The sequence below is a fragment of the Vigna angularis genome, chromosome 7 (assembly GCF_016808095.1).
Source record: "Vigna angularis cultivar LongXiaoDou No.4 chromosome 7, ASM1680809v1, whole genome shotgun sequence".
Classification (NCBI taxonomy): Eukaryota; Viridiplantae; Streptophyta; class Magnoliopsida; order Fabales; family Fabaceae; genus Vigna; species Vigna angularis.
Genome location: NC_068976.1, coordinates 23,458,787 through 23,486,779, shown reverse-complemented (window position 1 = coordinate 23,486,779; position 27,993 = coordinate 23,458,787). Strand labels below are relative to the sequence as shown.

Sequence of the window (27,993 nt, the reverse complement as noted above, 5' to 3'; positions counted from 1 at the left end):
GAATATCTTACCAATGATGATGTTGGATACAAACAAAGTTAGTTCCACATCGGGTAAAATATGAAATACACATGGGTAGATCTATGGATATGTGTATATTGAACTACACAACATTTAAGTATATAAGTTATATAAAAATTAATACTTTTAATTGATATAAAAAGTGTTAACAGGTTGCAACATTCTCAACCTCTAATAACCAGGTGTCCCAAGCTCACACCATCTTCTTTTTCTGAGCTTACTATGTAAATATACATATATAATCATCCTTTGTTATAACATACTAAAGTAATATTATAGGACTTTCCTTTAATAATACCATATTCTGTAAAATTACATGTGACATTTCTGTGCTATTCAATTCTATGATGTAGAGACAGGTAATGATAAAATTCTATAGGATGTATTATTCACTAGATATCACTGGAGCCTAAAGAAAGATATAAGAGGTTCATAGACATCTCGATAAGCATTTTCACCCATAACATAATCTGCATGTGCATAATCATTTCTGTACTGCACTACAAGCTTATCTGGATGATGATCTTTAAGAATTTCCAGCAGACGTTGCACATCCTTAACATCAGAAAGAGCATCAGCGCCTCCATAACTCAGGAAGAGAGGAAGCTCATTTGGAATTCTTGTCATGTCGTATGCAGGGGGAGTGGGTTGTCCATAGTGTTTTATGTTCTCATCTTGATTCTGGTAATCAAACATTGAAGTGGTTCCTTCTCTGATCACTGATATTCATATATGATTAAGATTCATCACCACTCATGAAAGAAAAAAGTACTCTTACTAACAGCTGATTCCAGTCAAATTTTCAAAATCTCTGCTAAAACTAAAGCTTACTTTTTTATCATGAAGTATAGGATATAATGGTATTTAAATCAGGAAAATAGAACGAACCACTTACTCTGAGATAGATGGATCATGTTCTTTGTTGCTGTTGACTGAGGCTCGTGATCCAAAAAAACATTTACAATGGAAGGGTTGAGGCAGCAATTTGGGCCTGAAAGCATATCAGTGTTGTCAATTAAGGAAAACAAGTGTTAGTTTTGGAGGTTGAATAATAGCTGAATAAGAACATGAATGCCACCTGTGAAAGAGGTCAACAAGTTGGTGCAATCAATGCCTGTGTTATTGCACAAGTCCTTTAGAAACTTTATAACAGAGACCCTATTCAGACATGAGAAAAATGAAGTGATATAAGCCTTCATACGATTGGAGTCATAACATTAGTCATAAACTAGCTTACTTCCCAATTTCATTCTCCAATGTTACATTCATTACCATGTCTTACCAAATTTTTGGTAACAAATTAGTTCCTCCATTTAAAACATTGCTGAATTAGTCCTGCAAAGATTTAATTCTCTAAAGATTTAATCTGTCACCAAATCAATCTATCAGAGACTTAAAATATCAGCATATTGGTCCTTTTGAATAAACAAAGTGGTGAAAGAACACTCTTTATGGTCAAACTTGGTGATATATTAAGCATTTGAAAGAATGTTTCGGAGTCAAAATCTTTGAAGGGCTAAAGTGGTGACAGAAAGACTAATGTGAGGATGCATATAACTTTGGAGGATCAAATTCGTGGTTTCTTAAATTATAGTTAAACTTTTCATTCAATGGAAAACACAGTTTAACATCAGGATGACTTCTGGATCCGATCTTATTCTACCCACTAAGAATTTGAGAAATGTCTGCATATTACATTCTTACAACATTAAAGTTAGAACTATGAGGAACCAACATTGCAGCCTTCTTATTCTTATAACTACAGTGCAAAGAAATGAATGATAATGAATAATAGACAATAAGAATTGCATACCCTCTCATATTAAATTCAAAGACTCCAAAGTTGTACAGTGACTGTAAAGAGGAAAACACAGATTTTCATTGTCAATTATTTGAATTGTAAAAGGAATTTTTTCTTTTGACAGACAATAAAATAATTCTTATGACTAATACCTCTGCAATGAAGTTTTCAGCTGCATTTTTAGCAAGGGGTGAAGTCATCTGACCAACATAAGCAATTGGGCTAAGCAAGGCAGCAGATCTCAATATGTTCAGTAACTGGTCTTGGGAAAAAGCAGCCAATGCAATCAAAGTTCCCTACAGAGGAATTCAACACTCTACACTCAGCATCACATGAAGAGGTCAAAGACAAGAACGGTGCAGTTTTTGAAGAGTAGAATGTGAAATTCACCTGTGAGTGACCAACATAGTGCAGTTTTTGTCCAGTTAGATCATGCACATACTTGACTGTGGCTGGAAGATCATATGCAACTAATTCATCCCATGACCAATTCCAGTAATCCTAAAGAATAAAACTGATATGATCAATAGAACCAAACAAATTGCCGACCACAGAAATGCATCAACATTTTAGTAGACAAAACTAACCGAGCTATTAGTAGGTAAAGTTATATGTTGCCGGCTATATTTGGTTCCACGAGTGTTAGCAACCCAAACATCAAACCCATTATCCGCCAAAAGAAATGCAAGAGACTGCTTTGAAGGTAGTAATAACCATGTTATGCCATCCTGCAACCAAAGCACCACATTAATTGCCAACATCAACAACAAAATCTATGACATATAGTTGCTTATAAAACTCTTAATAACCATGAAAAGCCCATGCTGTAGAAGAACAGGTGGCCCCCTTAATTCTCCCACTTTAATTCTTGGCATGTTAAGAATATAACCATCTTGTGTTGTCACCTAAAATATTACACAATAAGCGAGTTAGTAGCTAGTAGGTGTTCTAAATCTTGTTGATTTCTGAGCAGAAACAGATGCAAGCACAGTACATACCAAGTGTTCTTCGCAAGTGTAGGCTTGTGTTTTCACCATAGATGAGCAAATACCATCAGTGGGGGATGATGACAATGTTGCAGTAGTGGTGGTGAATGGTGAGAGTTTTCTTCCAGTTGCAAGAGTTAAACCCCAGAAGAGAATCACAAGGATTGGTGAGAGTGATGTGTTGGCCATGTTCTGTTTCCTGGTACATTAATCTTCCCAATCCAGACATTATTTATACACGCAGAAAACAGGAAAAAATAATAGTTGTAAGGTATTCACATGAAGGGTTTTAAACCACCTTTTTTGTCAACAGTGGTTTAAACAAAAGCATATGTGGGGTCTACCAAGGACCCACTATTAAATTATATGAATTTTTGGACTTTGTTGCCACGCTTCTTTTACTATGCAAGAAATTTGTGGATGGTTTTTCACTGCAGAGGCCACTCCTGACCAGACCAATGTGTCGCATACAAAAAGCCAAAACATGTGCTTAGAACAAAATATTATGTAATTCTTACTAATGTTTTGTACCACAAAGCAAAAACCAGTTACCAAACTACCATGGAATTAACATATGCGTTCATACTTAGGCCTGAATCAACATATTAAACTTAATTAATAAGAATCCAATATTTTTCAAGTTAGAAGAAAAATATTTAAAATTTTAATTGAAATATAAACAAATAAATATGTTACACAAACTTTTAGTTAAAAATGACAAAACAAAACAGACAAAATGAATCGGATCAAATTGAATCACCAACAAATGATCTTGCAACTCGCTCTACCACATAACAGCTGACAGACTGAAAAGTTAGCCAGCCACTTTTTCTTTAAATTTTTTTAATTTATTTGTATACATATTTATAAATAAATATTTAAAACATATTTAGTAATATGAATATTTTCAAAAATTTTAATTAATTAATTAATATTTTTAATTAAATAATAATTATTACATTTATATATTCAATTATTCAATTACATTAATAATTAAAACTTAATTAATAAATGTAAATGATTTAAATTATAATAATATTACACATTTATATTTTTACAAAAAATATAATAGAATAATTTAATCTTTTAATTAATTTAATTTTAATTTTTAAATTAAAAAAATATAAAAATTAAAACAAAACGCACTAACGCATTAGAAATAAACTTATCTGTTTTTAACTCATCAATTTGACATATTAAACAAGACAGATCTGCTCTGTTTACATAATCTACTTTCACACCCATATGTACAATTAGTAATAAGATAACAAGGGATGGTGAGAACTGAATCATTATTACTCATTCCTTTTGAGTAATAATGAAGACTGAACAGCTGAAGTTATAATAATACATATCCTACCTAATTCCCATGTCTTTTATATGTATTACATTTTTTTTGTACAATTGATATTTTAGAATTTCTAACAACTTAGTTAATATTTTTCTAAATAAGTCTTTACTTATTGTGCACAACAAATAATATAGACATAAAATTCAATGCATTAAGTAAGGAGGTTATGCTAAGCAACAAAAATATATTAATATTTTTTCTATTAAATATTTGTTAATTTTTGTTCATTAACCTTAAATTTATAGAGATACGAGAATGAGGTTTTGCTAACTAATCAATAATTTAAATATATTTTTAGTTCATCCATTCATATACTTCAACATCTTATAAAAATATTTTTAATTAAATCTTTGAGATTTATTTATTTAAGCAGCTAGAAAATGAGTAAAGATTAGTAGTAATAGTTTTTAAAAAATAGTATTCTATTATTTTATTCTTAAAAGGTTAATTTATAAAAAAATGATAATTGAATTTTATTTTATAAAAATAATTTATTTTTCTAAAACTATTTTTAAAACATCTCCTACCTCCTCTATAAGTTTTTAATTCCATTTGTCTTATAACTAGAAACAGCTAATAGTGTTATAATAAAGAATTTTATGTATTTACTTATCAGAATTAAAAATAAGATAAGTTCACCTTTTCTATATCTTTATAAACATTTAAGTATTTTTAATTACAAATGGTTATAGAGTTCGTACATGTATCTTAAATTAATTCAAAATAAATGTATTCAATTGTGATAATAGTAATATGTTTACTTATTTGATTTGATATCTATATAGGTATTAAAGTATTTGAGAGCTGCTATACACAGATTCATTCGTCGTTATTCTCTCTTTTCTGTTCCATTTTTCTTAGACTGTCATTCTTGAATTATATTATCTTGGTCGAAAATTTTGTTAGTAAAATTAGACCATTGAGAACTTGTTCATTCCCTACACAACACAAATCTAATGTGTATTTCCTCTAATAAAGAGAGTTCTATTTGCCACCCACCAAAATCAAAGTATGTGTATTTACTCGATTATAAATTTAACAATCAAATACAACACAAGTTTCTAAAGAACTTATCATGAAGGATGAAGAATTATGAAGCTAAGGGTGAGCAGCTGCAGGCCAAAATAAATTATCAGTGCAAAATTTGATGATAATTGGTTATACCAAGTTGCTAATATTTTTATCTAATTGAATGCCTAATCTGGTATCTACAGCCATCTGAATAAATATTGTTGCTTAAAGAACCATTTTATAGTAGTATACTAATTGGATTTTCCAGTAACATGTGTAGTAGCTGCATCCTTTATACTTGACTCAGATGTTTTCATGGCACTATCAGATAATTTGAGTTTTGTAAGGTTCCTTCTAAGGAATTGGAATTGCAACCCTTTAGGTTTTATCTTCCCAAGCAATTGCCATCTTCTAGGTGTAATCTGTCCTAGCATTTTCATTTGCTCCTTTCTGAACTTCTTAGTTGCATACCAGCTTCCACCCCTCCATCCTAAGGCATACCTGTATATCAGCTAAAGTGAGAACTCATAGCAAAATGAAAATCAGAATGTTTAAATCCACTTATAGCAAAGTATCAAAGAAAATAAAAGTCAATATGAATGGCTTATGAAACAAGCAACAACAAATCAACAGAGGAGACATGTTCACGTCAAACATGTACGCCAACACCTAGAATCAATCAACAGGTCAAATGCATGGCAGTATTTCCTTTCACAGATTAATACATTTTTAAGTGATTTTAACTGAGGCATCTTGTCCATATAACGAATAAACTTGACATCATACTGGAACAATATTCCAAATTCAAAAGCAGATCCACTGGAAGAATGATTTGAGTTTGAGAAAACAAAACCCAGACATAAGAAATGGAATGACACCTCCCCCCTCCCTGTTTTCCTCCCACACCCAAAGTCCTTCCCATTTGCAAAACAACACCTAATTATTTTTTTGTCATCCCCAAATTTTAGAAGCTTGAGATCTTGAAGCTAAGAAGCATCAAATTTATGTGTAAAGAGATGTTGGTATGTGGGGTTTAAAATTGTAATTCACGAAATCATTCATGTAACATTTTAGTATTGTCATCCACATTCCTCCTCGCAGTGTATTTACCTTGATCACAGTGTCGCTATCTCTAAGCAAAAATCAATATCCTGTCCCATGTTTCCCCAGTACATAAAAAAGAAATTCAAGAAATATCTAAAATAGATAAATTGATGAGGTTTGTAATTAATGGCAAAGAGGTGGGGCAGGTGTGGGTAAGAGTTAAAAAAAATAAAATTGATCAATGTGTGCCTAAGAAATAAGTTAGGAAACTAAAAAACAAAGACAAGTTAATTCAAGTTTGTGAGATTACTTAATAAATTAAAGGATTTTAGTAATTTAAAATGAGAATGAGTACGGGGACAGGAATGGGCATGGGAATGGATATAAAGGGGTCATATGCATGTTATCATCCCATCCTCATACCCAATTTAAAAACTTAAGTATTATTCATATCCACGCCCAGTCAATACGGGGATTCCCCATTAAAATTAGGATGACTTTAGACATCCTCATAGATGGGTTCATTTGCCATCCCTAGACAAGGGTAGTAGCACGGTATGTAAAGTAAACTTGCAGAATGTTGGGGCGATAGATTTAACTGTAGGCGTGAATGAGGAACCCAAACAATAATAGGGCTAGAGCCAATAAATTAATATGTGCTATGCTATGCCAAAATCAGAATGGTAAATTCATCCTCTTAAAAAATCTAAAATTTAGTTTGCTAACATGTTGAGTTTTGCATTATAATTTTATTGGTTCCAACTATCCTTTTAAATTCTTTTTCATCTATCTCTCTTTTCCTTTTGCAATTTTTTTCTCAGGTGCTAGTCGGGAAATTTACTGTGCCTAGTCTTATAGAATAGCCGGTCCCAGGCCCAGCTAAAACAAGAGAGTTGTATCACCACTAGTCCCTTCTCAGTCGATGTAAAACTAGTTGGAAAACTGAACCACATCACTGGATTATTAGGAAAATTAAGAACTGTTCAACCTTCAGCATCAAGTAACCTAATTTAATCCATGCAAACTGCGAGAAACAAAAAGATTCACAAGGTTCTGAATAACAGATCAAGAGTCATGAAAGGTTGGGAATTTCTAGCAGAACATTACAGCTACATAATTAAGTAATTATTATTTTCTTGTTAATCTCTGCTTTTTATAATCAAAGCATTACCATTATACAGCGACCACAGCCCTTTTCCAATAGAATGAGGTCGGCAATTTTCGGTCATTTCGTAATGAATAACAACCATCATAGCATGCTATAATAATTATGTTTGGTAAATTAACCACGCAAATTTTTCAAAATTGATGCAGTAATGTTAAGGAGCATGTTGTTGTTTGTGAGGGAGGAGAGACTAACCCGATAACCAAGGAAGTTCCCGCGGTAGCAATACAAGCAGGAATGCTACAACCTCCCGAACCTGCGACAATGTCTTTGATTTCGGTATGATGGAGATTGGAATTGTTTTGCATCTGACAGAGACAACAACAGAGCACATGATATAAATTTCAAACAAGATAAAGGAAAAGGCAATAATAGAAGCAAAGTGATTTATATGTATACAGCATTTTCAATGGATTGAAGCCTTTGATCCACTTTGGTGTCATGTAAATGGCGCAAGGTGTAACCTATGAAATTAAAAAAAAAAAGTGAGTGAGTGATTGTGGTTAATGGGCAAAGAGTAGAAGAGAAGAGAGAAGACAGACCGAACCAAGCAGTGGCAACGGAAGCAATGGAAGTTCCAACAGTGAAGACCACGCGATGTCTCTCAAACGTATCCTAAAACACAGAGAGATGTGAGTTGAGATGAGAAAAGGGAATGGAGATAGAGAAAGAAAGAGAAAACCTTTGTGGAAAAAAAAGTGTCTTGAATCGCAGCCCGTGAATTGAGATACTTTTTCTTAAGGTTGGGTGCCGAAAACACAGAACTCCTTAATCGCTGCATGTGCGATTCTATGAGAAGAAGCGTTCTTCCCACGCCAAATCACGAAAACCAGTGCTCGCTTTCTCAAACTGCCAGGGAAAAACGTTTTCTTCTACTTCTTCCTCAAGCCAGTATTCACCTTTCTCATTCGCTTCATCTACACCTTTGGGCTTTGACCCAAAATGTTAATAAACTTTCCTTTACCTATATATGGTAGTTTCTTAGTGCACCTATATAAATTATGTAACCTAAATTTTTGGATTTTACAATTTGGAAGCCAATTTTTTCCTTCCAAAATGATTTCTAAATTAAACAATCCAAAAGTTAAAAATAATTTTCAAATTATATAATTCAGAAATAAAATAACTTTCAAAACTTGTGTAATTTGAAAATTATTTTTTATTTATTTTTTACTTTCGAATTACATAATTTGCAAATCATGTTTATCTTTCAAATTACACAATTTAAAAGTCATCTAGTTTCTAAATATTTTTTACTTTCAAATTACAATGTTTAAATTGGACAAAACTAGATTTTTTTATATATAAGGAAATAAAGGAGAAATTTGTGGAGATGGGTGTTTTAGAATTGATAATATATTTAAAATAGTGATATTCAATTATTTAAAAATTAAATGTTTAAAGTATAAATAGAATTTTTATAATTGAGTTTTATTATTTAAAAACATCATATTTTTAAAAACCTTTCATCATGAGTTATCTCCATTTCCTCTAGGTTTTCTTAATTTCTCTTCATGTTATTTAAGATTGAAAATTGTTAGACTGATTCTTGAGACAAACTCTCCACTTTTGTCTGATCAATTTCTTCAATAGAGTAAATTGATTCTTTTGCCACTTTTTTTGGTCTATATATTTTCTCTATGTATGTGACTCACCTTAGATCACATGTAGTATTTTAGTCTTCTATGAGAGTCTCTGTTGATTACATGTTTGTTGATTACATGTTTGTGTTGTTCTTAGGGGCAGTTGGACTTCTTATGTATCTGAAAGTGTTTTAAGGGTTGTTGAACAGTTTGGTTTGTCTCTCATGTAAGGGAAGCTAATTGCTTTATTTTAAGATATGTATACCTTGAAATATAAAATTGTATAATTGTATGGTTAATTGATTGAATTGTGTGTTGAGTCTCGTTGATTTGTGGGTAGGCTCAAAAATTGTATGACTATGTTGTATGGTGAACTTTGATGAATTGATAATTTTTGTTGGAATGTTTGGTTTGTGAACCTATTAGTTTGGATTTGATTTTTGTGTGTTTAAAAGAGTTATAATCTGAGTAATTGGTCAAGTAGTACAAGTTTCAATATTTAAAATTGTTTTGAACTAATTCACTTAGAAAAAAGTATTCCTTTAATCAATTGAACATGTATAAGTTTTCTTAAAAAGTACAAAATATAGATTTGATATCTAGTATAGCGTTCAACGGCATTAGGGTGATGTTGAAAGTCCTATTTTGCGAATGGGATAGAAAAGGGTAAGGTATTTGGAGAGAGGAACATAAAGTCTTAATCTAGGAGCTTTATTTTGGCTAAAGATGTTAACATACTATCCTTGTATATGGTAGGGTGAAACCATTAGCAATGGCTCTACAAAGCAGTAGAAGTCACCACAAGTGCATAATTCGCTATAAGTCTGATATCAAAACATGTATCCAGATCATTGAGTCTAGTATGAGTCTTTATATGTGATATGATTGTTGTTATGAATGAGTTATGTATGGTAACATCTTTATACCTATTTTATGAATGTTTTTTTTGCACATTAGTTTAACATTTTATTCTGTGTTGTTTTTGTTTGTGTCCTCTTTGTTTACAATGATTACCTTAATAGTGTAAGCAGATGATGACGTAGTGGTGGATACAATTCTAAATGATGATGGTTTTGTAGTATAAATCTAAGGTGATCTTATTTTGTATGTTTTTTTTTAAATATTTATTATATTTGTGATCAATGTAACATTATCTTAACTATATAAAACCGTTTATATATATATATATATATATATATATATATATATATATATATATATATATATATTTATTCTTAAATATTGATTGTAAATAGTTGTATGCTATTAAATGATATATTACATAGGAAGAAGCTATCCCTGTATAAATATGAACAAAAATAAATGTAATTAAGTTGTTAAGATATTCTATTATGGTAAAACAAATAAGTTGTGTTTTGTAATAGAGAATTGTTATAAACTGACTTTGTTAGATATTATACAAAATACTTATGTGAATAGATACAAATCTAGAATTTATTAAAAAGCTCGCTGATTACACGTTATAAAAGTATTTTAAACAAATTATTTTCGACAAGACACGTTTTACAGAAAAAAGTATCCGGATATAACATCCTGGAAATTTTGAATTTTTACGTTGGCAAAACAAACATTTCTGAATAAAAATCGTAATTATTTCCGAAACGCAACAATGCATATTATAAAAGCAATTCTAGTTCTAATTCCTAAGCCAGAGCATATTAAAAATATGTTAGACTGTAGTAAAACATGTCAACACTTCTTCCTGTATAAACAAAGAAAAAAGGGCTTTGTTCTGTAAAAAGTAGCTCAGAAAAATACTTCAAGTGGTTAAATAAAGCTGGTCAACAACTCTTCAGTCAGACTGCAATGAACTAATTTTCTGTCAAACGTATTCTGGGTTTGGAATCGTATAAATTCAGTAAAAAAATGTCGGAATTTGAGAAAGGAAGGAGTATGTGACACAAAAAAGTGCAACAAAAAGTGAATTCTCTAATGCATATATTAATTGCTCGAGGTAGGAATGCTTGTTTGAACCTATATAATGAAGGTAACAATGACAAACAGTAGGAACCAAGGAACCAAAACAATAAAATCAACTCCTATCTACAAGTTATCTAAACATCTGTCTCATATCTTTACAAAACGGACATCACTCTGTCCAAATGCTGTTCCACATGCAGGACATTTGCGGTGTCGAAGCTCTAGATTTCTCTGAATGCATGGATTGCAGAACAAATGATAGCATTTGACAATCACAACCTGCCAAATACACACATCAACTTTTACTTGTTGCTGTTGTAAATTATAACTTAGATACTACATATGTGCAGTTGTAAGTCCAAGAAAATATGTCAAATCAACTTGGGCTATTATCCCTATTTCATAAAAATCATTACACTTCTTTTAGACATACAATGAAAACAAGAAGTGAATGAAATTGGATAAGTCGGCATGTTGTTACCTCCTTAGGACGATCAGTGCAGACAGTACACTTGATCATGTTCTTGCATATCCTTATTTCTTTTTCAAGTTTTTGTATTGTGGTTTCTCCAGTTTCAGAAGTCAGCTCAGCAATTTGGCTGTTCAATTCCCTTAATTCTTCCTCTAGCTTCTTCCTTGAACTCCTGCACGACATATCCCAAGATTCCTAAGTTCCAAGACTACTTTTGCGACTCATTGTTTATTCAACCCCTAACCAACCTTACTAATCCCTCAATTTATTGAGTCTAGAGGATCATTATTAGAATTGAAATTGTATCTGCAAGTTGTGGCAATGTAAAATCTTTCTTTGAAAATCTATCCCTGATCAGGACTTGATGTATGACCAACCTCCTTGAAAAGAAAAAATACCTTTCACTCTCCAATTCCATTTCAATAGCTTCCGTGTCTTTCTGAATTTGATCGTACTCTTTCTCTGAAGAGGAAACAGAAGACTTGAGCAGCTTTAATTCCTTCTCGGCATCTGCCAATTCCCACCTTGCAAATTCCAGGGTGACCGCAAGGTGTTTTTCTTCTTGATTACACTTAATGGCTTCAGATAGAATGGTTTTCATCTGCAGGATTCAAAATATTGTTTAACAAAACAGTAAGCAACTGCTGCTGTAGCAAACTTGTTCAGCATAATTTCCCAATATATTAGAAAAAAAAAAGGGACCAGTGGAGGGGGGAGGGGTCTGGCAGCGGGGGAAGTTGGACCTGTTCTTCACTATGTGCAATCCTCGCTTTTGAATTTTCTATTGAAGTATTTAGTTGTTGAAGTTGTTTAGCTAAGGCCTGTTTCTGGGTCAATAGAGTGTTGTAGGCCTGTTTTGTCTTCACGCTATCTGATACAAGCTGCATTAGAATCAGAATATTATAAAAACATAATCTCACTAACCAAAAGTCGAATTATTTGAGCAAATATCACTAGGATTTAGCAAATTGCACAACTTTCTGGGTAAAAAGTTCTTGTTTGAGTGAGATTTTATCCCTGCCAAAATCAATTCTCATACAGCAAAATTTCACGATGTTTGAGAAAATTGATTATTGTCTAAGATTTTTTCCAAAATTGATTATCCCAAATTTCTAGGTTGATCCAGAGCTGATTCTAGAATATGCTGCTCACACGTTCTCCAAAAAAAAAAACTTCCAAATAATGATTCCATCTTATATCCATGATCTATAAAATCCACTTAAGTAGTCCACCCTTTTAAAATGATTTTTCTATAAATTAACCAGATGCTAACTTTTACATGTGGATTCATGAATAATCAGTTCTTCAAAATATTGACATATATTTCTACACAAAACAGCAGAAGTTAATATATTAGCTACAAAGTCGAACCAGATATTTTTCATCAACCAGAACAGCAAAAGCCAGGAAAATAACCTATGCATTGCTGTTGTTCATGGAAAAACGGTGAAGATCATAATGAGATAGTGTTTACTGAAGATGAAAATAAGATATACCTTAATATTATAGTCATCCCTCTCAATCACCTGGTCCAACAGATTTTGGTTCTGTGTCTGCATATCTTCATATGCTTGACCAATAGTCTTCATGATAGCAATCAAATAATTATATCACAAGAAATGAGAGTTAGTGTAAACAAATCCACTTATTTCTGTTCATCTAGTATGAAGGGGGAGAAAAAGTCAGATAGCAAACCTCAATTTCAGATATATATGCCTCTGCCTCAGCTTCTTTAACTTTAATAGCCTCAGTTAGCTCCAAAATACCCCTGAACATGGACAGATAAAACATGGAAATGGTATGTATCAGCATATTAACAGACAAGCTAGTTTGTAAATGTTTATTCCATTCATATGACAACAGTCAATATAAAAAATTGAAAATACTAAGAGGACACATTGGACTTCTATCTGATAAAGAACATTCTAACAAACAACTGAAAAAAACCAATAAAAAATAAACTGTCAAGACATTCTTGAGTTAAACAAATTTCAAAATAGATTTTTTATTTCAATAAAACTGTACATGCCAAAGATATAAAGCATAAAAGGGATGTTGTATCTTAACAGCCTGAGCTTTTAGGTTAATTGGTTAATGACAAGGTATCAGAACCACTCTTCATAACAACAAATTTCTCTCCCAAAATAAACAGGCACAAATATGGGTTTGTGAGGGAAGTAAAAACGATAGACAAGTTTGTCGATTAAGCAAAGCCATACTCAATACAGAAGTACACCGAAAGACCAACCTCTCAGACGTATCCAGCTTGGCCCTCAAGTCCTCTATTTCAGCTTCAGCGGCAGAAAGCCTTTGTTCACAAGCAGCTTCAGCTTCATTAGCAGCTTTTACTCTCAACTCTAGGCTATGCTCATCCAAAGCATTTTTTAGTATTTCAGCTTGAGAGTGAGCCTTACTTTCAGATTCTCTAACCTCTGAATAACTGATAGCCAAGTTTTACAGAAAATCAAGATCGAATCATCCCAGTATACATAATTTTGATTTCAATGCAAAATAAATTCTGTAGCAAGTTACCACGAACAACTAAATACTTACAAGTTAAATTTAACCGTGTTAGAATATTTATCCTATTTATCATGATTATATTATGTATAGGGTTACCCTATTTATCATGATTATATTGTGTCTAGGTTACCCTATTTATCATGATTATATTGTGTCTAGGTTACCCTATTTATCATGATTATATTGTGTCTAGGTTACCCTATCATGATTATATTGTGTCTAAGGCTACCCTAATTATCATGTACTCTTGTATCAATTTATTTTTATAAATAGAAGATTATGAGAGGGATCAATCAAGCCCTCAAGAATTATTTCTTTTCAATCTCAAGTTGGTATCAGAGCAGGTTGTCTGAGTCTCTTCCTACTCTGTGGCCACCGACGGTCTTAAAAATTTCATCCTTTCTGAAATACTTCAATGAGTAGTCCCGTTCTGATTTCTGTTTAGTCTTCAAACCTTAGTTGTTGTCCGCAACTGTCAGTGCTATTAGTTGGTTAACACCAAGGAATTTCAACACCAAAGTCATAGGTTGAAGGTTCCTCATGGCATGAGGGGAGTTTATTTCTAGCAAGATTCAGAATCTAAGTCAAACAATTTCACCAGTCCCTTGTCAGATATGTTTTTGGATGCTTTGATGAATAAAGGAGACCATTATGATCTTCCACCTTCACGATTTGTCATCGACGGCATCGTCATTTTCGTCGTTTGTCGTGAGGGGCAGTATGTTTCCAACCACTGCAATATGTTTCCAGCCACTGCATACCCCATCAGTCAATGATGACAGTCCCTGCAGTTTTGTCCTTTCAACCACTGCAGGCCCCCATCACCTTGTCAGTCAGTGATGGCAGTGCTTGTAGTTTTGTCGCTTCCAGCCACTACTGGCCCCATCAGTCAGTGATGACAATTTAGTCCCTGCAGGCTCTTTCAGTCAGTGATGGCAATTTAGTCCCTGCAGGCTCTTTCAGTCAGTGATGGCAATTTAGTCCCTGCAAGCCCCATCTGTGCAATTTAGTCCCTGCAGTGAGGGGGAATATGTTTCCAGCCACTACAGGCCCCATCAGTCAGTGATGACAATTTAGTTCCTACAGGCTCCATCAGTTAGTGAGGGCAATTTAGTCCCTGCAGGCCCCATTAGTCAGTTATGGCAATTTAGTCCCTGCAATGAGGGGGAGTATGTTTCTAGCCACTAGTCAGAGGCCCCAACTAGTCAGAGATGACAGTCCCTACTTTCAGCCACTGCAGGCCCCAATTAGTCAGAGATGACACTTCCTGCAGTTTTGTCGCTTTCAGCCGCTGCAGGCTCCAACTAGTCAGAGATAGCAGTCCCTGCATTTTTTTCGCTTTCAGCCACTGTAGGCCCCAACTAGTCAGAGATAGCAGTCACTGCATTTTTGTCGCTTTTAGCCATGCAGGCCCATCCTTACTTGATGGAAATCCAATCTCTGCAGTTTGTCGTTGTCTACCACTCATCATTCACTATTGATGGAAATCAACTTTGTCAAAGTCATCCTACTTGAAGGTTCATGGTCCTACATGAAGTTTCGTGATTGTCCAATATTATTCTCCATAAGCTTATGAGGAGTCTCTTTGGTTACACTGGTTTGTGAGTCAAATTTGGTTTATAGACATTCTCTCTTGATGGTCTACATCTTATTCGAAGTCAGAGTTACCACGTCTATTGCCTCAACATTTTAGACAAGTTGATTTTGTTGGACTGAGTTTATTTATTCCAAGCTTGGCACATACAATTTGTATGCTCTAGCTTGAGGAGGAGTGTTAGAATATTTACCCTATTTATCATGATTATATTATGTCTAGGGTTACCCTATTTATCATGATTATATTGTGTCTAGGTTACCCTATTTATCATGATTATATTGTGTCTAGGTTACGCTATCATGATTATATTGTGTCTAAGGTTACCCTAATTATCATGTACTCTTGTATCAATTTATTTTTATAAATACAAGATTATGAGAGGGATCAATCAAGCCCTCAAGAATTATTTCTTTTCAATCTCAAGTATCAGTAAAAGCTTAACAAGTTGCACACTATGAATGGAAACACTTAGGACCAAAGGAAAATTACGGACTTATTTGGGATATTTCCTCCGTTGATTAAACTGTACAAAGGATACATGAATAATGAATATAGAGATAGAGAAACACAGAAGATTCTGAGCTTATTTGGGATCCAGTATGTTAAAATCCAATTACAAGGTATGGGGTCCCACGCCAGAAGTATGGGAATATAGTTTGGATTCTAGAGGGTGCTAAACCAAAAAAATAATATCATACAGTTGTTGGAAATCATTAAAATACACACTTAGAGCCTTCTTCCAAATATCACATGTAGTGTAAGACAAATATTGAACTTACAAGGAGATTCAAGGAACTACCATAAAAGAGTCCATTGGTAGTCTCTGTGCTCAATCAGCACATAACTTGGTATGATATAATTGGAGACTTAGTTAATGGGATAATATTGAGTGCAAACCATCACACACTAATACCCATGAACACTAATTGTGTTCTATTAAGCAATACATGAACATACTGGTTCTTAGGTGCATTAACAAATATTATTTGCAAACAATATGTGCAAAAAGATCGCTACATTTGTGATGTATCAGAAACTCAGCATATACTTTATAAGAAATGCTACCTCATAAATTAACCTCAAGAAACTCACGCCACCATTTTAATAATTCAAATCAGCATACCTTTTATCATAATTCTCCTGGCCATACATATCCAAAACAAATTCTAACTCCTGATTCTCTTTCTGTAACTTTTCAGTCTGCACCAAAATATCACAATCAATTTATTTGAAAATAAGTTTAGAGAATCAAGAATCCCCCTAAAATCACAACTAAAATATCTTTATGTAACCTTTGGAAGAAATGATGACCGTGCACATGCAAGATACAAATCAAAGACAACAGAAAAGATTTGCAATCATATCTGATTCAGTCACAGACATACTCTAGATTCAGAAAGTAATATGTAAGTGGCATCAATCAACTTAAACCCCAACAAGAAAACTGAGAAGAGTCACTGCTATACAGCAAAGCCATTAAAGAAGAAAATGCCTATAGATCAAGAGTGACACAAAGTTAAAGGCCAAGGCAGACTTACCAGCATTTTTAAAGACCTGATTTCCAAAACCTGCTCAGCACATTTGTTTGCAAGGCTCTTTAGTTCACTTGTCTGCATCACAACAAAGTAATTAGCCATCCTTAATGCTAATAAGGTATATCTTGTATGTGGTTGAAGAAAGTAAAACTAAGCTGAAAGAGAGTGATTCATGTAAACTAAAAATACAGGTATCTATGTAGAACCAGTAACTTGCTATGGAGGCTATGCTGACTAGTCTTCATCTCAGCATAGCTAACTGACAGCTCAGCATAACTGACTGCAGTTAGTTATTTACAGTGGATACTGTTTGTATTTGAAGAAAGTAGAACTAAGCCAAAGGAGAGAGAGGTTTAGGTAAACTAAAAATTCAGGTATTTAAATATAATAAATAAGTTCTTGTGCAGCCTATTTTGACTAGACTACAGCTCGCCCTAACTGACTGTAGTTAGTTAGTTAGTTAAGTACTAAACTGATTAAAACTGTAAACTACTCTATACACTACTAGTGGTAAGTGGCAAAACCTTCCACCCATAGGCTCTTCCTTCATTTTTCCAACTAACAATTTTATGTCATTAAATTCAAGGTGGTTAGTCAACAAAAAAAAAATCCAGTTTTATTTATAACCACAAACTATCATATACTAACCATAGTGTTTTATCCAGTAACCATGATTTATTGCAATGGAAGTGTTTTGTTTTTGTTAACTTGCATCAATTTAGAAGTCTTTCATTGACTTGCTATAATTTAACATGCATACAGAACTGCATCATCTTCATTAAACAAAGAAATGGACACTTGGAATTCAATGTCTATAGGAACAATTAACAATTTTGAAGGATATATTTATTGCATTCAATAATGTCACTTTATACTGAATTAAAAGTCCTTTTACTTGTTCCGGTATGCTAGAGTAATATTTCAAAAACAGGCCAGGTTAGCATTTGATTGAATCATTTCTTTACATTTAACAACAAAAATTAAGTCAGCTAAAAGACATGCTCTTGCGAAACCCAAATTCCTTGTACGTGACAAAGCAGAGAACATTGTATATTCAATCTAAGTAGATAAATTTATTTGGAAGACTTGTCACAAAGTGGGTGGGAAAGAAAATGAAATGGCAAATTATATTAATATCAAATGAGTTTGTGCAACAACCTTCACGTTCAATACTTCTCTTAGTGAATGTGCTTTCTCCCGTAATGATACAGCCTCGTGAGCTGCATCTTTCCATCGCTTTAATTGAGCTTCCATCATTCCCATTTCTTTAGATAAAGCTGAAGCCATGACACGAAACTCAGATTTGATATCTTTTCTCCCTGAAATATATAACACTGTAAGAAACTGAGCGATCAAATCACATCCAACACAATTCTAACACAAAACAAGTTAAAGGCTGACCAGAATCCTGTTTAGCTTCTTCCATTTTAATTTCAAGATCATTCTTTTCAATAATACACTTCTGCAACTGGTGCTCTAGGTCATCAATCCTATGATCAGAATTGTCAAGGAGCTGCCTTGCAGAATCAGCAGACTCCAATTTCAAATTTAGTTCATTCTCCCATTTTGCAATATGAACACTGCCAGCCTAAAATAACATTTAAAAGAAATTGTAAAAGAGGAAACCGCAAATATGAAATTAAAACCAAACTGTAATACAACTAAAGGAAAAAAAAAAAAAAGGAAAGCACTGTTAACCTGCAGAGATTCTACCAATGTTTTATACCGCGCCAATTCAGATGTCCAATGTTGAAGTTGATCATTAGCTAAAGAGTATATTCGTGAACTGCGTATGTACTTATCATCTTTCAGTTCATTCTGGAAATAAATATAGATGAAACTAACTTTTACATGGGATTCTATAACGAACTGATCTCAACAATTCGAGAAAATATGATCATACTAGATAATCCAAACTTACAAACCTGAAGATCTTGGAATTGCTTTGTCAAGGTCTGATTGTCTTCCTGTGCCTCTTGGAGCTCAGAGATACGATCAGCATCCACAATCTATGACATTATGCAATCATATATCTTCTTTAGATAAAGAACAAGGACAAAGGAATTACAGATTCAGGGAAAGAAAATCACGTGAGCAAAACCTTTGCTTCTTCAATTGAATCCTTCAACTCACGCAAACCCATGGTCCTGTCTGCAATGTTTTCAGGAGACAGATTTCCATTTACTGCATCTGCATTGGGAGAATTCATCCCTATTGACGTATCCTTTTGCATTTCCAAATTGACTAGTTTTCTTCTACTCTCTTCAAGTTCAGCCACAATCTCATCAAGCTCACCTTTACATAAGACAAGAAAATACTCTAGTGATGATTATGAAAAGCAATCAGCCAAAAAATAAAAGCAATCACAGTTCTCCTTCTATGATTTCTAAAAGTAAGCATAAAATCTCTGCATAAATCTAAGGACATTAATTCTGGTCATATCGATTCCTGATTAATTTTAACCAGACCCATTAAAACACTGTAATTTAACTCTTTAAAATTTTCCAACATTATTGAATTATGCAACTGCATAACTAAAATTCTCTCCCTCCTAAGCACAGGACAAAAGAACCATCGTCCTCTTCTGAGGATGTTGTTATTTCTAAATTATATTTGAATTTCAGAAAAGCTTACAAGCAAGCCTTGGCATAATGGTAAGGTTGCTGCCTTGTGATCAGCCATAGGTTCAAACCCTCCAACTAGCCTATCCACTAGTAGGGCAAGGGCTAAGTACATCAACCCCCCAAGCCTCAATTGGTGGGAGCGTCATGACCTAAGTCAACTTTTTTAAGTAGTTGTTCTTCTATTCACCAACCTTAAAACGTGCACATGAATTGGTATATCCAACAATTAAAACTAAAATAAAAACATATCCACCCAAATCAACCAAATTGGATGGAGGATTTATACAAATCTAAAATCAATAGGATTTCAAAATCAAATCAATACCTATTTTATAATTTTGCAAAACAAGAAATTTCAATATTATAATTTTCCAATAAAATAATCCAACTATAAATCATATTAATTTCTTAAAAATGTTTCATTCCGCACTAACAAATTTTCTTCCATTTTTCAATTGGATAAAACAAGATCAGCTCATTCCAAACTACGAAGCTTGATTGACTTTTCAACTTTTAATGACTATCGCTTAGGCAGATTGCTGGTCTAATCAAAGTACTATGCATTCTTTTACATAGCATCATATAGTCTGAATAAAAGATTTCCTAATTTAACTTTAGCTTAACCTTTTAAGCACGTTCATCTATAAAGAAAGAGTTACAAAACGAAAATAATTTTCAAACAAAAAAGCTAATCAATTACCAAAGCAATAAGAGAAGAATAATGTGTGCAAGACATTCAAAAACAATTTTCCAGTAAGAGAAGCTCCAAAAATTTTGGAGCAAGGCCCCATTTGGTCCTTGAAATTTTTTCAAAACATTCAATTCATTTCTAGAAGGATTATTACATAAATTCAGTCTAAATGAATGATACATATTTGGGGATCAAATGGGAGATTTATTCATACAACATATAATATTACCACTTTAACAGAAAAAAAAAAGGACTATTAAATACGAGGAAATCTTCTTCTATTAAACCATGTTGCAATCCATTTAAACCATAGCATATGATAATCAAGTTCATTAAATTTCACATTTTTTTATTTCTAAAGTTCACAATAACTAATTTAAAAGAAAAAGAAAAAAAAGAACATTTTACAGACCTGCTAGATGTTTAATATCAGATTTTTCTTGTAAGCACTCATTGATAAAATTTTGAATACCAACAGTATACTCTTTATGCTTTGCATGGAGAGTATCAATCACTTCTTGCAAATTATTTGCCTCCTCTTTCATCATATCATCAATCTTAGTCATTAGGGTTATAGCATCTGCAAACCAGAATGAGTAACAACAGGTCATTTGTATAAATACTTTCTAACTATTCTACAACACTGATATATGATATAAAAATATTTTTAAAAAAAACTATATGCTTCAACAACAGGATAGCATATCATATTTTTTACCTTCTGGTGATATATCTCCGTCCAAAAGCTGAGCTATACCGCCTGATCTTTCCATCTGATCATCAATAATATCTTTTAGGAGTTTCAACAACTCCATTGTAGATGATTGACGCAAACCAAGGGCCTCATCAACATAACCAGTGATCTCATCATCACTGATTCCTTTAATGGAATCTTTCTGGATTAATCTACATAGAAATATATCCTCAGCAGGACACAAAGGAAGTGAACCTAGAGAGTAAGTCAAGTCAGTCTATTGAATTAACTTTACACTAAGAAAAGAGTACTTGTAGGTGTGTATATACCTTCAGGATTTTCAATGTCAGTCAAATACCGCAACTTGTCTTTGCCTTTGCCTCTCCCAGCTTGTATTCCAAGAAGAATCATATCGTCAACCAACTAGAAAGACATAAGAAAATTAAGCCAGATAGCATATTATCCTACAGGAATATGAGAAAAAGTGCATTGCCTGCCATCCAATGACATCCCGGGCATACTCTATATATGGTAGTGCTATTTTCAAGAGAGGAGGACACTAAACTCAACGGAGGGTGAAAGAAACCAGAGCATGATGATAAAGAATAACCTGAGTCCAGAGTTGGTTCAAAGCAATTAACAAGTCATCATAAGAACTTTGCTTTCCTTTTAATTCTCTAATTTTTTCTTCAAGGCCATGCAAAGCATGTTTCTGGACGTCAATCTGTTGAACAAGCTGCTGATTCTGAAACTGTAAGACTCCTGCATCAGCCTGGGGGAGCATACCATCCCACGTTACACAAGTAAAACTATTGAACAACTAACATGGAAAAAGAATCTTGATGCCACACAGAAAGAGTAATTGCATGATAAAAAAGAAACCAAACATTTTTTTTACCTGAATCTAGTTAAGCATCTCAATGCTCATAAAAACCCTTGCCTGACTCTTCTACATGAAAGGCTCTCAGTGTCATGAAAACATCAACAATCACAAGACATCAAAGTCACCTTTGCTAATTACTCCCCTCTTGGCAGCCCACACACACTGCTCAATGAAGTGAGCTAAACCCCTTAGTAACCACACCAATTTTGTTCGTTTGTAATTCTCTTTTAGAATGATATATGCATAAATAAGAATTCTCAACTGTCACGAGATTAGTTTAAAACTTACTACAGATATTTTGATTCTCTTTCTCACTACCTTTCTCTTTTTTGTTTACAGCATACATCATGTACTTTTCCTATAACTAGTAAAAAAGTATCACCAATAATTATCTTAAGAAGCTAAGTTCGTTAATGGACTTTACTAAGTTAACAATAACCACAATCTCACTGTTACCCCCTTGTCATAAAAATCAAAACTTTATCCAAAATTCCATCCACCCAGATTAAAAGAAACAATTCATTCTGTGTCCACAATACCAAGCAGTTCAAAGAATGCAATTATACACCAAATTCAAAGCAAACTCTACAAAAATTCAGAACCGGATCATCAACAGAGCACAATAGTGTAATGAAAGAGGTAAAAAGCAACATATATATGAACACATGGATGAACAACAAAAACATATAGCGAGAGAAAAAGGGCTTACAGTTTTGTTGGTGGTAGGAGAGTTGATGGAGTTTCTAGATGTGCGAGAAGAAATAGAGGTGAGATGAGGCCTCTTCTTCTCGGGTTCGTCGTGGTCTGAGTTTTCCATTGAGATTCTGAAATTTTTAACAAAACGACCACAGCATTAGGAATCCAGATCAAAACTTGCTCAATTCTTCAGAGTTCTCAATGATAAACAAAAGAAATGGAGTCACACAGCACACCAGAGAAAACACATTTACTCAAGTTTAGGGTGATGTGCAGTGGAACCACTTTCTGCATTTTTTATATTTGTAAATAGCAATTGACCATTTTCATTTATAAAATAGTATTTAATTTTATGTACTTATAATTTTATCTAAATATATTTTAAATTAAGCTTAAATATACTTTTAATACTGATATTTTTTATTTTGGTTTCCGTAAAAAAATATTTTTAATTACTCTAAAATTAAAATTTATTATGTTTTTCTTAATATCACATCACACTAGTTATTGAGTTAAAAAAAAATCATGTTTAAATCAATATAGTAATTTAAATTTTTGAAAAATAAAAAACTATTTTTCATAAAAACTAAAATCAAAGTTCATGCCTATTATCAACCATTTTAAAGTAATTTCATGTTTTAACTCTGTTTGGATGAATGATAAAAAAAAGTATCAATTTGAAAAGCATAATATAATAAATATAATTGTTAAGTTATATATTAAAATATATATTTATAATAATTAAAAAATTGTTATAATTTGAAAACGTAATGATATTATAGTTTGATAGGGAATTTTTCATAGGTATTTTACATAGCAGCTAAAAAAAAGTACAAAAACTCGAAATCTTATAAAATTTTGATATTTTATGTAAGGCTTAATACCTGTTTTTGTCCCTCTTTTTAAGGGAAATGTTCACTTTTATCCCACCTTTTTCAAAAAGTTCAATATGGTCCCACATTGTGAAAAAAGTGTCCAAATTAATCCTTTTTGGTCACGGCGTTAAATATTTAACGATCCTGTTGCCAGTGTTGCCAGTTAGGACTGATGTGTGCAACGTGGCTTTTTACCTGCGTAACGTGACAGTTGATGTGGCAGTGGCAGTGATTAAAAAATTCTGAGTTAGGGTTTGAAGAGCAAGTGATGAGAACGGAGAGTGTAATTTTGCCGTCGAAGCCCCTGGTTGAAGAAGCATCAATGGAGAATCCTCCCACGACCTTTTTTTGCTGGCTCTGTTTTTCCTTTTTAAACACTGAAAACAGGTATATTGTTGTTAGGTGTAAGAATTACAAGAACTTGACAATTAAATGTAGAATAGAGTAGTGTGGAGCTTCCTGTTAATGCTGATTCATCTCAATACCCTAATCTGAAGAATTTTTTCCCCAATTTTGTTTGCCTTCCTCTTCTTCGCGGAAACCCCAACTTAAGGCGGCTTGGGAGTCTTGGAGCTCGCGCAAAAGGATTGCTAGGGGAGCAACTTTATTCTTCCCCATATATGTTTTCGGGTTCTCTTTGTTCTCCCCATTTTCTCTATTCGAGCTTGACGTTGCAGGAGATCCTCATCCTCTCTGTTCTGGTTCACCCAAATTTGATTTGCAGGCACTCCAAAATGTTTATCCCCAAATCGCGATTTCAAAATACCCAATTCACCACACTCCAAAATATCCAACTATACCCAACTATAAGTAAAAAATGCAATTGAATGGACCCACTATACCCAAACCTCGAAGGATGGACCCAAGCAATTGAACAATCTATTACTTTTATTAGAAAACTTTTTATGCAGTGCCCCAATGAGAGCTTCAAATATTACCACAGTCTAAGAGTTCGCAGATGTTTTGACACCAAATTATAGAGATAAGCATAGCATCTTATTGTAATAAATTATTGCTCTCGGATGCCTTTTATTTCTCTTAATGATTGCAGTGTTCTCAGAGATAATAGCCACAACACAGAGGGCAAGAATCCAAGATTATAAACCTGTACAGAGTTCAAATATACAGGAATAAAGAACCGGCCCAAGAGTATTTTGGAAGGAATACACATCAACTGCCACTGCCACATCAACTGCCACGTTACGCAGGTAAAAAGCCACTTTACACACATCAGTCCTAGCTGGCAACAGGATCGTTAAATATTTAACGCCGTGACCAAAAAGGATTAACTTGGACACTTTTTTCACAATGTGGGACCACATTGAACTTTTTGAAAAAGGTGGGACGAAAGTGAACATTTCCCTTAAAAAGAGGGACAAAAACAGGTATTAAGCCTTTATGTAATAACTTTCTACTATAAAATTTGATATTTTATGTAAGAAGCCTTGTATTTAATGTTGTCTATTAATAGTAAAATTATTTTGCAATTCAGTTATTGGACTACAAGATGTCCAAACAAGTTGTGATAATTTGGATGTATATGTTTAGAATTGACAAATTATTTTAGAATTTCATGTTATCTACATAATATTTAAACTTCTCTTACATTTCTTATGTCAAATTAAATATTTTGTTAAATCAAGGTGCAGTGAGAATAAGAAAGGCTATAAGTTAAATCATAAATTGTCACCTTTTAATTTTTCTATTTACGTGAAGTTTTTTTATCTTTCATTATGTATAGTTACGCTATGATAGCAAAATAATTTGGAGTAATCCTTTTTTGTTTTACAATGTGATTTTAAGTATACCTTTTAGGAATAGTTAGTTGCACAGTTAATAAGTTTATATATAAAAAGTAAGTATTTTCTTAACTCACCTGTTTTATTTGAATAAAAATAGTTGCATGTGTTTTTATATCATCATAAATATTTGTGTTAAATTGTGCAAAAATTAAAAAAGTGATAAAATAATGAAATTATTCATATTTTAGTATATTTTAAAAATTTTATTACATCTATACAAATAATATAAGATTAGTATAAAATTTAGTCTAGGGGAAGGGAACTTTGAAATTTTGAAAATAAAAATGTTATTTAAATATAAGTAATTAAAATGGAACAGAAAATGTGTAAAAAAATAAGTGTTTTTTAAAAAATAAACTTAATTATTTTATTAATAAAAGTCTAATTTATATACAGAAGTATGAGTTACTCAATTTTATTTTATAAAAATCATTATTTTCTTGAATTTTTTTTCTCTTCTAATTTTTCTTTAAGATTCTAACGAATTTATATAATTGTTTAAAATCAAAATAGAACTTATGTTGTTAAGGTAATATTATAAAATTGATTTATCAGAAGATAAGTTCATTTTGTTGTCCTTTATTTTGGTCTTTTAAAAAGTTTGTTGCATTTGAATTGTTTTAAGCTTTAGATTTGCATGTAATGTTTAAGAGTTCAAGTTGAATCTCTCTTCGTTAGGATCGTCCGAGTATAACCAAATCATTGATATGAGTTATTTGTATAAGTAGAGATATTTAAAGATAACTAAAAATTTTGTATCTGTGGCTCATAATCCAAATAAGGGAAGTTGGTAATATTTTTATACATGTTTATGCTTGCTTTGATTTCTAATGAAATTGTATTATGTCTAGTTTGTAATTTTTGGTTGAGTTAGAAACCTCTCATGAACTTAAGTAAATTAGTATTTGTGAAATGTTTGTGTAAAATTTTGTGTGCTAAATTGATGTATGATTTATGAAATATTTGAGCATATGTATATGAGTTTGGACCAATTGGCTCATAATAGTCCTTTTTCGAATTAATTTGTGTCAAGCATTGTCTGTAAAAAAGATACAAACACTAATTGGAATCAATTGATTAAACTCATAAATCACTCTCATTTTTGTTTATGTAGACTTGTTAAGTGATCCAAAACTCCATTGAATGAGTGCAAAAAATAAAATCACAAAGAGTTTCAAACCTTTCCACTCACTAGGCAGTTAAATTTCTTTGGGCGAGCTTGGTAAAACAAACTTCCAAAGGAAATTGCTGCTAAGCAAGTAGAATTGTAGCTAGGCAAAAATGATTTTTGGAAATTACAGAGAGGCAGAGGAGATTTGGTTGTTGAGCGAGCCTAGCCTTGCTAGGCGAATCTAGTGGAATTTAACTAAAGGACCTACGTTGTTTGGCGAATCAAGGCTTTATTGTGCGAGTATACCTCCACAGGTGTTTTGTTGAGTGAGAATACAATTTGTTGAGCGAAAACATGTATCGTCGAGCGAGTCTAAGTTCAAGGAATAATCTATCTCAGAGTATTAAACGAATTGTATGGTGGTTGGGTGGGAAATCATAGTTTTGAGGAAAGTGATTGTTTTGTTGTATAAAATAAAGGTAAGAGTAAGTAGAACCAATCTTTTATGCTATGAATATAATGGATTGAAACTAGTTTGTATTATGTGTGGATATGTTGTATGAATGAGAAGGGAAGAATAAAGTTCGAGTGGTGATGGTGATGATTTCTCAAATGTGGTTTAAGATTTAATGTAAAAAATCTTTTGAAATTGTGATGGAATGGTATGATTATATGAATATGATCATTTATAAGGAGAAGTATCATATGGTATAATCTAGTGTGTGCATTGAGTGGGGAAGTATGAAGTCATTCTAACTCTACTAAACTAATAAATTCATTAAGAGAATGTAGTTTAAGTGGCAAGAGTTGAAGAAAAATCCTAGTCTACAGGATCCTTATGAAATAGCGTCATGACTTAGAAAATATATAGAAGGAACTAACCCTATCATGGGAAATTTAGAGTGAGCAAAACCAAGGTCAATCATTACAATACACTGAGATTATATGACAGATGCAATATTTTATGAGCATCTGACTCAATGCATGTGTATAATTTGAGTCCAGAATATATATGTAATTTAATTAATGTTATACTAACATTGAATTATGTGATTATGAATATGAATATTTAAATGTTAATGGGTTTTTGAGCTTATGACTTATTGAAATTTTCACTACCGTACTCTATTATATGATGTTGTAGTTGAGCGTTGTTTCCTCCACCACCACGCTATGCTCCATGCATCTCCTTAAATTCTTTTATTTCAAAAATTATCCTTATGTTAAAGGTTAAATTTTTTTTACTTTTACCACAAATTTTTAATTTATTTTTCAAACTTTAATTTTACCTTATTCATATTCCCTGAACGCAGTAGCTGTATCTCCACCCCCACGTCCATATCAATTCAATCTTCTTCTACCTACTTGTATCCACGTCACATATGGATTTTTAATTATCTTTTGTTGATGAAGTACATAAAACTATCACGTATTCGATAATAATTATTAGGTATAATCGAATATGTGATAGTTTTATGTACTTCATCAACAAAAGATAATTAAAAATCCATATTTGACGTGGATACAAGTAGGTAGAAGAAGATTGAGTTAATATGGGGGGGGGGGGGGTGCAGCTACTGAATATGA

The 27,993-nt window shown here is 32.6% G+C and overlaps 2 protein-coding genes across 6 annotated transcripts; both read right to left on the bottom strand.

The window, feature by feature from the left end:
• Positions 1–288: 288 nt before the first annotated feature.
• On the bottom strand, positions 289–8,323 carry LOC108336230 (triacylglycerol lipase 2). Of its 2 annotated transcripts, XM_052880985.1 has the most exons (13): positions 8,062–8,323; positions 7,922–7,994; positions 7,779–7,843; positions 7,575–7,687; positions 5,562–5,671; positions 2,632–2,729; positions 2,410–2,550; positions 2,213–2,323; positions 1,975–2,118; positions 1,835–1,875; positions 1,100–1,179; positions 917–1,012; positions 289–740 (listed from the first exon to the last, which is right to left on the bottom strand). In XM_052880985.1, exons 1-13 carry the CDS (start codon positions 8,158–8,160, stop codon positions 421–423), a joined length of 1,491 nt encoding a protein of 496 aa, XP_052736945.1. In that variant the 5' UTR covers positions 8,161–8,323; the 3' UTR covers positions 289–420. The 2 variants fall into 2 exon arrangements, with proteins under 2 accessions (XP_052736945.1, XP_017428082.1); XM_017572593.2 differs by lacking the exons at positions 5,562–5,671; positions 7,575–7,687; positions 7,779–7,843; positions 7,922–7,994; positions 8,062–8,323 and adding an exon at positions 2,821–3,056 and having other exon boundaries at positions 2,632–2,727.
• A 2,569-nt stretch (positions 8,324–10,892) lies between these two features.
• Positions 10,893–22,910, bottom strand: LOC108338359 (E3 ubiquitin-protein ligase BRE1-like 2). 4 transcript variants are annotated; one of them, XM_017575186.2, is made up of 20 exons: positions 22,855–22,910; positions 22,632–22,746; positions 21,650–21,811; positions 21,369–21,462; positions 21,064–21,294; positions 20,758–20,925; positions 19,132–19,325; positions 18,956–19,039; positions 18,729–18,848; positions 18,432–18,618; positions 18,189–18,349; positions 17,034–17,105; positions 16,619–16,695; positions 13,624–13,815; positions 13,071–13,143; positions 12,872–12,958; positions 12,119–12,256; positions 11,774–11,976; positions 11,385–11,547; positions 10,893–11,182 (listed from the first exon to the last, which is right to left on the bottom strand). In XM_017575186.2, exons 2-20 carry the CDS (start codon positions 22,737–22,739, stop codon positions 11,051–11,053), a joined length of 2,646 nt encoding a protein of 881 aa, XP_017430675.1. In that variant the 5' UTR covers positions 22,740–22,746; positions 22,855–22,910; the 3' UTR covers positions 10,893–11,050. The 4 variants fall into 4 exon arrangements, with proteins under 4 accessions (XP_017430675.1, XP_052736776.1, XP_017430676.1 ...); XM_052880816.1 differs by adding an exon at positions 21,938–22,084 and having other exon boundaries at positions 22,632–22,899; XM_017575187.2 differs by having other exon boundaries at positions 18,744–18,848; positions 22,632–22,901.
• Positions 22,911–27,993: the final 5,083 nt, after the last annotated feature.